Source organism: Danio rerio, chromosome 3 (assembly GCF_052040795.2).
Source record: "Danio rerio strain M-AB ecotype USA chromosome 3, GRCz13ab, whole genome shotgun sequence".
In the NCBI taxonomy this organism is placed as follows: domain Eukaryota; kingdom Metazoa; phylum Chordata; class Actinopteri; order Cypriniformes; family Danionidae; genus Danio; species Danio rerio.
In genome coordinates, this window is record NC_141023.1 from 56,806,316 (window position 1) to 56,819,076 (window position 12,761).

The 12,761-nt window shown below is 41.0% G+C and overlaps 2 protein-coding genes and 1 long non-coding RNA gene across 4 annotated transcripts in view; 2 read left to right on the forward strand and 1 right to left on the reverse strand.

The window, feature by feature from the left end:
• The window catches only part of LOC147846065 (uncharacterized), a 700,063-nt gene that overhangs the window by 257,402 nt on the left and 429,900 nt on the right, over positions 1-12,761 (forward strand). The window lies entirely within an intron of this gene.
• LOC147846067 (uncharacterized) overlaps positions 1-12,761 on the forward strand; it is a 125,804-nt gene that overhangs the window by 18,333 nt on the left and 94,710 nt on the right. The gene's annotated exons all lie outside the window — the stretch shown is intronic.
• The window catches only part of notch3 (notch receptor 3), a 31,938-nt gene that overhangs the window by 17,759 nt on the left and 1,418 nt on the right, over positions 1-12,761 (reverse strand). The window contains exons 1-4 of one of the 2 annotated variants that reach the window (XM_087243248.1): positions 2,943-6,141; positions 1,124-2,897; positions 705-1,040; positions 52-174 (exon numbers count right to left, since the gene is read on the reverse strand). In XM_087243248.1, coding sequence (XP_087099374.1) covers positions 52-174; positions 705-861 — 280 coding nt within the window. In that variant the 5' untranslated portion in view covers positions 862-1,040; positions 1,124-2,897; positions 2,943-6,141. 2 annotated transcript variants of the gene reach the window in all.

Sequence of the window (12,761 nt, forward strand, 5' to 3'; positions counted from 1 at the left end):
AAGCGTGTGTAGTAGCATTAAATTTAACGGGGAAACATGTTTTACATTTACCTGTCCACTCAGGAGGGCACTGGCAATTATATGTGTTGACACCATCGACGCAGATCCCATTATTCATGCATTTGTGTCCAGGGCAGTCATCAACATTGTCCTCACAATTGTGTCCCCTGAAGCCTGGATGGAGAAAATGGGGTAAAAGTTATTAAAAAAATTAAGTCTAATGTGTTCCTCAAAGCACATAACTTTCAGTAGTTAATCCTCCTCCATAACCAATGACAAATTGATGATGAGAGTAAAGTGAGCAGTAAAAAAGGTTCAGTGGGTGTCGAGTGTTTACATATTCTCACGGTGGTTCCCACAGCGGTAAAGCCAGGACCTGACAGAGCTTTGCTCCAGAGGGCCATACTCCCTGCCATGTTTGCTTGTTTTATAATCTCTCACGGTTTCAATGACTTCCTCTCTAGCGAAAGACATTTCCTGCTTGCTCCCCAGAGGGGAGCAAAAAGGCCATAAAATAAATTCCTGCCCAGCAGCCTACTCAATTTCTGTCTTCTACACTTCGACTGTCTTACTCATTCTCCTGTGTATCCTTCTCTCGCTCAGTCTGAGCTATTAATAGCAAGCGTGAGATATCACTGCCTGGAAAGGGAAATCCCAAATCAAAGAGATGGCATAAGTATGAAAATGTTAGTGTATGTTCATACCTGGCAAACAAGCACATTCGTAGGTGTGGTCACCGGTCTGATGGCAGGTGCCGCCGTTGAGACATTGTGATGGGGCACAGGGCTGGGTGGGCACCTCGCATGTGCGCCCGCTGTACCCTGTAAGGCACTCACAGCGAAATGAGCCATGTGTATTCATGCAGATGCCACCATTAAGACACTTTCCGGGTTTGCGGCACTCATCAATATCATTGCGACAGTTCTTTCCCTGATACCCAGGTGGGCATGAGCAGTTGTAGTGATTATTCCAATTGGTACAACGAGCACCATTGGCACAAGGACTTGTGGCACACGCATCAACGAGAGAACAATCCTGACCTGTAAAGAGAAGAAACATCAACAAACCTGCTATAATTTCCTTAAAATTTACCACGAAGGCGTGAAGGCTTCACTAAGCTTACCTCTAAAGCCTCGCTGACACACACAGGTGTACTGAGGGATTGAATTCGCCACTTGGCTCTTGCAAGCTGCTGCATTTAGACAAGGCGAACGGTGACAGGGATCCAGATGCTGACAGAGCGAACCAATATAACCAGGCCGGCATCTATCAAAATGCACAAATTTAGAACATGAGTGTTGAAGTATTTTAGCAATTATATGAACTTTTATCAACAATTTAGTTCAGGGTTCTCACTTAATCCATGCACAGAACACTTAACAAACATACTATGATTATTATAAAATGAGGTTAACAAAGTGTTCCCCATTGATGGGTTGCAGCTGGAAGGGCATCCGCTGTGTGAAACGTGCTGGATAAGTTGTCGATTCATTCTGCTGTGATGATCCCAGATAAATAAAGGGACTAAGTCGAAAATAAAATGAATGAATAAATGAGGGTAAAAAATAGGTGAATACAAACACAGACAGAAAAAAAAGATTTCACGTCTTTTACCAGCCGTTGCATATGCCTGTCTTGACTTTAACAGCAAAGCACACTTTTTTCATGCTCTGGATATCATGCTTTTCTTTATAACACATTGCATTGTAGGATCATTACAGATTTTGTTCTATTTCTTCTCTGCATTCAGTAGTAAAACATGGTTGTGAATAACACAACTACCGGTATTCACCCATGAGACTTTGCAATCTGTATAGAGAGTTACCTTCACAATGGAGACCACTCAAAAGACAGAAGACAACAAACCATAGGCATGATATGCTGGTCAAGACACTTTGTGGCAGCTGAATACAGTTTTTTTCTGCTCTTGTTATATGCCTTTCAGTACAGGAAGGTTATCTTGATGGACAATTGAGTGGGACCTGAAACTGAACAGGTAAGATAAAATAAACAACTTTTTTTCTTTAAAAAAGGTTCTCTCTCATGGGCTCTGGGGCCTTTAGCAAGCTAGGCTTAAGAATCCAGTGTGTGTTGGGTAACCCTACACCCACACAGGGAGCCCTGCCACAGGATGAACTCCCACATCAAATAGACCGTTTGAAGCTGATGACAAGCACTAGGATGGTTTGTTCTCTCTGTGTCCCCCTCAGGCCCTCTCTCTCTTTTCACTGTAAAACAACCCCTGGGCAGAGACAACAATGGCTTTTCCTCCTCTTTCTGTTACAGGATGACCAGTTTTTACACTGAGCTATCTGTCCCTTTGTTTTTTTGCCTCTTTTGTGGCTGGCATCTCCTCCCCCACACTTATTTGAAGCAGTTTCTCTCTGACCTCAGAGGGTGGCTTCAAAGAAGAGTTGGCCTATAGGGGGGGCAGTTTCGGACAGTTTGCTGTATTACAAGCAAAATGCTTTACAGTACATTCCAACCACCAAACGTCAGGTACTGTCGTGACATCTGCACTTGTACCCATAAAGACAAGAGATCATTTCACAGAGTTCTGACGTTTGGTAGACACGCCTACAGACATTTTAATTAGCAGTAATTTCATCATGGAAATCAAACTTCAACCAAAAAAAGCAGTTATAAGGGAGCCGACCTTAAGCTTACAGCCTTATGCTGTTACAAGTCTTATGATTAAAGAGTTCAATGTTTCATACTAAAGGATAAAATTAAATGGCTAAAGCTGAAGAAGAATAAAAGAAATCCTTACTTTGTTCATTGGTTATGCCTGAAATACATCATGACATTACAGTTAACTACACAAGTGTTTGTCAGGTCATGGTTGTTTTTTCAAGCCTTAAGGCTGATTTATACTTCTGCGTCAAAGCCGGCGTATGCTACGACGCTGACGCATAGCCCTTTGCCGTGGCCATCGCCGCCACTGACGTGCACCTCTCAAAAATTGTAACTACACGTCGCAACGACGCGTAGCGTAAGCTCTGTGATTGGTCGGCTTGGTATCGCTGACGAGTCTGGGCGGGACTGAAAGCTGCGCGAATGGCGCGAGCGATTGTTTACAAGTGTGGAGTCCTGTGAAGGAGCTCTGGATGGAAAGTTTTGTTTTGTGTTCACCTCATAGTTAAAGTTGTTGCACGTCCGCCGGTTCCTGCCTCAAAATGAACGAGTTCGAGCCACTTGTACATCCCGGAAGTGTTCAGGAAAAGCAAAAAAGCAGAGAAGAAACTCGACACAGAGGAACATTAACACCTCACTGCCCACTAGTGTTTCAGAAGTGTTAATGCAGACCGACAGAGACAGCGCGCAGAAGTATAAATGCACAGCCACGCCCGTTGCATGCGCCGTGGGTTACGCCGGTCACAAAACTGAAACAGTATAAATCAGGCTTTAATCTGAACTGAAAAAGCCCAACTGGACCAAATTGAGGGAGTTACATCTTATGCCTGTTATTATTATTTTCTCAACATCGATGAATACGTAAAAAATGGCATTAGGCTGTAAGTTTCTAGATAGTTTTGCTCAAGGAAGAAACAGATCAGCTATAAGAAAGAATTCCTAATGAATACTAAGGGCTACTCCTCCATCTCCAGAAGCCCCCATTGCTGCACACTGCTTTTCCTTATGAACCCTTCACATGCTGAGAGGTCAAATGTCAGAGGTCAGCAGTCTGATTGTGATGATAATGTCAGCCAGTGTAGTGTGTGTGTGTTGGGGAGGGGCTTCGGGGGGCGTCTGTTAGGGAGAGAATGTCTTTCGGTGAGTGGGATGGGGGAAGAGTCCGGTACGGAGAGTCATGTCATGTCATATTTCCTGTAATCCCTGGTCTTCTGCTCTGAAAACATTCGCACTCTTTCTGAATCCCAGATCCCTGTTGCTGCGGCAACCTCACAGACGACCGAGCAAGCCTGACACCCCACCAATCACCCCCTACCCTTCATCCCCTTGGCTATTTGTCATGGCTTGGCTGGGTTTATTTAGAGGCAAATTAACTATGTCTGGAATCTTTAGGGTCACTGAAAAAAAAATTAACTGGGAGTTGCGGCAATTTAAAGAGTTTTGAGGAGACAGGGAGGAGACCTGCATCAAGGTTCAACTAGCATGCAGTCTGACACTCAAACCCCTTATAAAAGTGCACATTCTCGGCAATGGGCCTTTAAACACCAGAGACGTAGATTACTTTACAATTTGTTGTTTGCCTGTCTTTGACTTTAGGAAACAATGTAAATGCCAGAGAGAGTGAATGTGTACTAAACTGCTCAGATTCTGGGGTAACCAGAACTATGTAACAAAAACAAACCTTTATAGTTCACAAACAGTTAAAAGTTGTTTTGATGGACCTCAATGGTCTGCTGAATCACTGCTGAACTGCTTGTGGGATTTTAAACTTACTCGACTATGAGGAATTGTGGATGTGTTGACAAGAACTATTTCCAAACACAAAGAAAGGGAGCCTCTGGCCTGCAAAACATGATAACGTGCATGTGTATGAGTTTTGGAATGCACTCCACCTCTTTCTCACTCTCTCTCTCTCTCTCTCTCTCTCTCTCTCTATCTGTGTATCCATGCTGGAGCGTCTTACTTATTGCATCATGAAAACCTTGGTTAAAGTGTGTGTGAATGTGTAGAAATTGGTCAAGTAGCAGCAGGGGGGGTTAAAATATTTGTCCTCGCAGTGTTCTGTAGCCAAAACACACATTCTTTTGTCTGGGTCTTGGCTGTGCCTATCCAAAAACACACAGCTAAGAACTTTATCAGAGCTTTTAGAGTGAACTTATTGTACAAGGTCTTCATCCTGGTAGGAACTTAACTGTGAGCAAGGATGTGCAACAAAGAAGAATTTGGGCAATTTTGAATGTCATATGAATGGAGATTTCTTAGCCATTTCTGGGATGTTTCTCACCATTTACATGTACACATGTACCAAGACTTGACCCCTGGCCCCTAAATGTCAGAATATACAAGGGTGAGATAGGAAGAAGGTAGAGACAATAATCCTCCAATGTCACAACACCACTGATGGCTCATGCCAGCTGCAAATAGCACCACACAACTGTTCAAATCAGTCTGCACATCTTTGGCTGTCTGCCTTCGCTCTGCTTCTTTAAAGGATTATACCCAAAACAATGGCACTATTCTGTCTGTAAACCTCAAAACAGATGTGCGTACACACACAAACACACACACTCCAGGCTGTTAGATCACATGCACATGTATGGTAGCAAATTCACAGCACTTTGTCCCTGATGATGTTGGAAGTAGGTTAATGATGCAGCTGGACAGGTTGACAATTAAGCAGTGACTCCTAACTGAGAGAAAGACAAACAACTCAGGGCACTGATGCAGTCAAACTCCACCACAAATACCTCACATGCACACTCAATCACGCAGTTTGACTCACAAGTATATTCCTCCCTTAGGTAGCTGAGAAACAAGAAAAGACATCAGATTTATATATATATAAAAAAAAAACAATGGATAGTGTTTCTTTCAAAAAATAAAAGCTGTATAGGTGCATCCACAAACCACATAAAAAAGAATTTCATGGGACATGAGAGTCTTAGACCTTGTGAAACAGATATTCATGTACACGGGTTTTTTGGGTGCTGTTAGAATGATTAATGTTTGTAAAGCTCGACATCTCTGCTCGTTTTTGAAACCCAACACCGTGTTTCCTGATCTCAAAGTCATTATGGCAGTGTCACCTGACACTATTTTCTTTAGCACAATACCATACAATCATCTAGCAGTCTAAGGTCGCCTGTGAACGAGAAGTAAAACACAGAGCATCTCGCTTAAAGAGCTTCATCTGGTCAGTCATGGTCCAGGAAGCACCAAACATTGGAGTTCCCAACAGGATTCCAATATCCCTATTACTTGAAGCCCTCCTTCCCACACTCAGGTAAAAGACAATAACAATGCATTTCATAACTTTGTCCTTTAGTAGGAAGTTAGAGTGAGCTGAGGATAGGTCACTGAAACTAAACCCTGTTTGTTTGCTTTGAAAACAAAAGATATCTTAGGTTTGAAGCTACTTCCAGGCTATCAAAATTCCAAAAGTCCCCAAAGAAAAAAAAATTGTCTGTGGAAGGGTCTGGCATACAGCCGCTCCATTCCATTGTGAAGAACCCATACTGACACCACACTGCCAACTAGAGCCTGTACCCCTCCCCCAACTACCCCCTCCCAGGTCCCCATCTTCTCAAAGAGGAACCAAAGTGGGGGTAGGGGAGCATTTTGTGGGCCAAATAAAAGAGCTAAAGTAGTCAGAACCCTATTGTTTGAGGACGGGGGAGCAGTGGCCCAAACAAGCAGGCTTTCAGGCCTGCGCTCAAACGAACCAACAGGCCTCTGCTGTAGCCTGGCAACAGTAACCCATGGCTGAGACGAGAGCTGAGTAAGAGGGGGTTTGTGAGGATAAAACTTTCACAGGAACTGAATCTTCCAGACTTGAAGATAAACACTCTATAATCGTTGGTAATAATTTCAGACTTAGGCACATTTAATCTGTTTTGAAAATATAGATTTGGGGATATATTTTTTTTTTTGTGGATAGTGTGAATTTTGCCTAATGTAAACAAATAAGGACCTATGGAAATTTGTAAACAGTAGTTATGTAGAGTTTATCTTCTTTAGCTAACTCACTGGCCCACTGTGTTGCATCAACCACATTAGACTAACTGGAAGACTAAAACATTAAAATTTCCTTTTAAGGTCTAAACGTTAAACCACCAAAGGGCCAAATAGGATTAACAATTAGATACATTTTAAACTATTTTTGTGTAGAGAAATGAAAATGAAAAAAGCCAACAATAACTGCACTGCAAGAACCCCAGCCTTGAGGTTTTTCAAAGCATTCTTCAATGTTCTTCACCACAAAAGCCCAGCACAGGACCTAAACCAATCCAGATCTCTTGGAACTCCAAAAGAAACAGTCTTTTCCTATTGATTCTGCTACACTAACATGATTAAAAAAATATACTGAAAAAGCTTTGTTTTTCACAGCTGTAAACTAAAACTCTACATAATTCAAAAAATAACTTCTAGGCATAACGTGTTTGTGGATTGGGAAATCTCACTGGAAATTTAAAATTGGACTAGTTTTATGGCATAAAAACCTTCCTTCGAAATCTGCCAACTAGTATTCAGTAGTAGTCTACACTGAAATGTACATTTTTAAAAGTTGCATGGAAGTGTTCAACAGATATAACTGTGATTGGCTCCAATGATCATTCATTCACACATCCGTGTTTGCACTTGGTAAAGAATGAAGCAATGATCATTGTAGCCAATTATAGATTTTTCTTTTGAGCAAGTTAACATAATCGCACAAAAATCCACTTAATAGTGCTCAATATGCAAGCAGGACATGCTTGTATCATCGTATATTTTATATTTTAGATCCAATTGGTATAGAAGTTAGTAGTTTTGACAATCCTATTATCACATAAATCACAAAACATGCAAATAAAATGAAACTTTAAATTGTCTACGTCAAATTTAGAAACACTTAGGAATTTTTAATGTGACTGTGATCAGAAAACAGAGCACCAGAGAGCCTGATAAGAGTTGAAAGAGAGCACTCAGGTAGAGGCCAAAGAAAGCCTCTTATCTAGAGCTCTGTCACCAATAAACTACTCCGGTCTTTGCTCTTATCTTGCCCTTTAGCAGTAAATAGCAAAAGAAACCATAGCATTCCTCCTTAGATTATTAAAGCTGGAGACTTGCAGTACGGTATACGAGTATGTGATCATATTAAACTTAATTAAATCAAAGTGATTAGCAAAGGTTGGAATCAAGAACTTGTTAATGGTGGGCTTTGTCTCCATGGACCCCATTAAGTGAATCTCACAGACACTAAAAGTGTTTTATTTATGATGCTGGGATATTTGATGGGTCACAAAAGGAGTCGGAAGATGAGAGAGGGTAAAAGCATAAGATTTCCTCAGCTGTCTTGATAGACAGGATGTGAGGAGAGTAGAGGGGTCAGGAGTCAGCACTTCCTGTGACAGAGCCTGGGAACTTGGACTCCCTGCTTGCAGCATCACACTACAGCCCATCGTCACTCCATTCACCATACTGTCAAATTCAATTACACCCCAACAGCTCTCCAGTCCCATTAAATGCCTAGGATAGGGTTCTCCACACAATCTGCATACCTACAGGTGGATGTCTCAATTCACCCAGTAAACCTCACCTAAAACATAAGTTCCTCAAAACATTCATTGATTCTCCAGAGTCCTGAAAAGACAGGAGGTAAAGACAGCAGACCGTTCAGTGGTGGCAGAGAAGGAATCTTACAAAGGAATTCCGCGATATCTGCAATATATTAAAGGAAAACAACAGAGCTAAACTCCTCAGTGCAAAACAGTGTTCCATCTCTTACAATATGCGCAACCATAACGATACATGATCCATAAAGTACATTTTGGATGTACACTGCTAAATTATTTTCTTTCCTTTGTCAATCTTAACTATTCTATGTAAATACAGTTTTTAGGTGACGAAAGCAGAGACCGCTTCATGTCTTCATACATCATTTCTTAAGAGGCAGAGAACTTCCATGGGTCACTAAACACTCACAATTTATAGACACACTTTGCTAGTAGGGTCAAGGTGACACCATAAATAATGAACACAGCACCACTGTATCCTCTTCCTTTCTGAACAGCTGAGTGGGAAAGTGTAAACATAAAGGCTTCTATTTGTTGTCATATCTGCTACACATGATCATTTCCAATGCTTGCTCTCAGAAATTGACATTGTCCTGGGCTTGTAGGGACAACAGAGAAACGCCATATCACTTCGCTGCGTGCGTGAGAGCATGTGTTAGGAGACCCGTGGGCCGCCGGCTCCTCTCCTCCATAGGCCTGTCTGTCTCGGCATGGGGCGGCAGGCCGCTCAATGGCAGCACCTGGCCCTCCGCTCCCCCTTTGTAAGAGTCTGACTTCACTGGATTACCATCACAACATCCACCAGCTGTCCCTCCACACCCCCTCTCCCCAACACATATCCCTACCCCTGCCTTATTCTTCCAGCTGGACCCTCTCTGAATGACACTCTCACAATCTGCCTAATTATCTCTTTGCCTCAGACGAGACTTTATCCCACACCGTGGCTGCACTTGCTTGCATGCTCACCATGCTGGGGGGATGACATCAGAGGCATGATGACACTTTAACAGAGTTTCCTGACTCTTCACCTAGAGTGACATTCCTGGACTCCTCACAACAAGTGCACTGCTCCTCTCTATGACTTGCTTTTGCTATTGAAGAGGGATTCATATAGCACCAGTCCAGAATTGAATAGGCTGATACACAGCAGTATTGGCTGTATATCCTTGGGTATTCCAACTTCCTTGGTGTCACAATTGCAGTGTAAGTTTGACATAATAAACCCATCACAGGGTTTGTCAGATATGGTTAAACAACCTGTGCCACAGTAAGGGAACCAAACGGGTTGTTTGAATATTCCACATTAATGCTGTGCCAGGTCATGAAAGTTGCCCAAGAAGGATTGGATTGTGGCCCATTGTGAAGAAGCACTCAGTAGAGAGAGTTAGAGAGGGATTACTTCTGTAATCTGTCCTGGCCGCACCAGCCACTGAAGCTCTCAGCGCAGGAGACCATGACATGACATTTGAGCCAAACAAGAACTGGGGCTTGGGATATAACGCAACCAGACCATGGTACAAGTTAAGCAACAGTCAACACAACAGGCTAATAACTGAGCTGGTAACAGTTACAGTCCTAAGGGGCATATTGGCATGATATTACAGTCACTAGAGATCTTTCTTGCAATGATACTACGCTAAATAGGACAGTTAACTTCCTCCAGGCACAGTAGGTCTAACTGTAAGGAAGGAAAACGTGTAATTGGGATGAACAGGTGAAGACTTTTTGCAAATCTTTTTCTCAGAGACCAGATTGCCTAAAAATCTCAGAGCTGTTCTTGTGAAATTGTGACGTCAAACCAGTACTCCTTACTACGTCTAGTTCAACCTTTGTTTGCTAAAGGTGCCATTATCCACTCTTATATACCCTTTCTTTTCTAGTCCTCCTCCTTCTACTCTCTCTGGTCTCTCTAGTGGTGCTGGGTTACAGGTTGGTATCTGGAGGAATAAAGGTTCCTTTCTGTAGTTTTGGATCTCTGGTTTCATCAGAATCTCTAGGGAGGGAGCTGGAGTGGGTCTACTGTCCCCATAGCTCAAAGACTGGTCAGACCACTCTCTTGTGACTGGCCATTCCAGATGGTTATATTACAGTGTTATGTGGTATTTACTTTCCTCTCTTTTTAAAATATATATATTTTTCACTTACACAACAGACCGGAGCTGTTTCTACACCCATATAACAACATTAAAATCTTAAAACTAATCTAAATAGCATTCTGTCAACAAAAAATATTCAAATTAACCCTCTGGAATGAGACAAACAGATAGAGCAAAGCAATTTTTACTATGGTTACACATTTACTAACACATTGGGTTTATAATCTGGCTTGAGGTGTGCTGGGTAATGATTAAATAATGTTATACTGACACACAAGGAATTGCGGTACCACCTTGATGTCTAAATCCTTGGTTTTTATGAGGAATTATATTTACACTCCAACTTACAGGAATCAAGTTAACGTCTTTTATCTGTGCCCTTCCACAAAAGAGCTTCAGTTTGCTTCAAAAATCATCAATCAGTTAGGACTTAATTCCCTGTTTTCACCCCATAACAAACCACCGTTTCCTGTGGTGTGAGTTTGCATTACAGTTTCAGGTTAAAGTTCAACAGGGCTTTATCCAGGATACCTGGTCAGTGAGCAGGTAAAAATGTCTTGCCCTGGGTATGACATTCTTTAGTTAATAGGAAGGCAATTTAATTAGGTAAATTATTGCTACACCGTAAAACCCAACAACAGTCAACTTTATCAATGAAATGAGAGTAGTTAACTCAAAATTTACTGAAAGACAATTCTACTTATTTAAAAGGAGTTTTGAACTCAGCGTTGAAGGTAATGAGTTAATTAAATACCTGATCACTTTAACTTACATGGAGCAAGTTCACAGTACTCAGATTAGTTTTTTAACTCATGGTTTGTAGCAGTGGGTTTCCTGAAACTGTTTGAGTTGCCTTAACTTGGGTTTAAAAGTACTCAGTTGGTTTGAGTTCTCTTTATTTACTGGCTTTTACTGTGCTCAAATTGCTTCATTTACTCAAATAGATTAAGTTCACAGTACTCATTAGGATTAGTTTTTGAACTTAAACGATTTGTTTCAATTGGTTTTCTCAAATGGTTTGAGTTATATTAAGTTACCTTGAGTTTTTTGGGTTTTACATTGTATAGGGCAAAAAGAGCAACTTAAATATGTGTAAATAACTAAATTAGTGCAAGTTGTGTAAATTATAAAAGGGTTTTCTTAGAGAAAACACTAACAGTGCTCTGGGGCAGTTTTAATAGGTTTTAAAATATGTTTGTTAAGTGAAGCAGTATTGATTGCATATAAGTAAGTATTAGTAATTGAAATATTTTTTAATAAATATTTATAATAATAATAATCGAAATAACTGCCTTAAACAGCCATTGAAAAATAAAATGACTGTGTTTAGTTTTTATAATGCTACTGATTTGGCCATCACGTATAACCACAGAGAGTGGTTCCCACGTATCAGTGCCTCTTGGGAAAAAAAAAAAAACACTAATCACCATGAATGAAAGCTAGAGTGCACAGACACAATTTTCCAAATCAGGCGGGAAACATAAAACAACAGCCCCAGGCTTTCATGTGATAACAATCACTTTGTATTAGCATAAACAAAGACAAAGCCTGTGTGAAGGAACGCTATGTATTCTGAACACCACACGATTTGAGCAAAAGAGCACATAAATTTACCATAAGAAGCCCAGTCAAACATTTTAGGTGAAATCTTATGGGCTGTTATAGTGTGGCTCAAAGCATTTATTGTTAGCACAAAAATATATGGTCACCTCGGGTGAACTATGAGTCGCTGAATCTGCTTAATGATTCAGATTTTTATACTAAAACACTTTTCAAAATGCATAAGATCTTCTGCATGACATTAAAACATTTCTCTGTGGTTTGCCACTCCATTCCCGTTTCGCACATAGTGAAAAAGTTATTAAATCTCTATGTAGAACTGATAACCAAGACTGAATAACAGCAGTAGTCATCCAGTTAACAAGTACTAACAGTGTGGAACACACCACTGAGAATATAAAGCGTCAAGAAGCAGGTGATTTCAGCAAACACATGTGAGATTGATGTAAACAAATAAAAGTGTATTTGCAATAAAAATGACAGCTCTGTGCTTACAAGCATCTTGAATCAATGCACATTCCTCCATTTTCGCACGGCCTGTGTGTATCCACGCAGAGCAATCCTGTAGAAAGAGAGGGGACAATGAGGCAGAGACCACATCACATTCACCAACAAAAGCAAATACCCTTTTATTTTTAACAAAGCAGAAATAGGTGACATTGCACGTTATTTATTTCACTTGAACCCTATACAACATACATATCCCGCATATTTTAGTATAAAGACTTTGGCTCACAGCTTTAGGTTTGATTAGGTATCACTTTTGTTAATATACATTGCGTCTTATCTGTTAAAGAGTGCCGCGAGATAACATTCAGATTCTCTCACAGACTCGCGCTTTGTTTGAATGACAATAGAATTCGCCACGTGAACTCTTTATCAGTTATGAGAGGAGGCTAAATCAGTATGGTTTCCG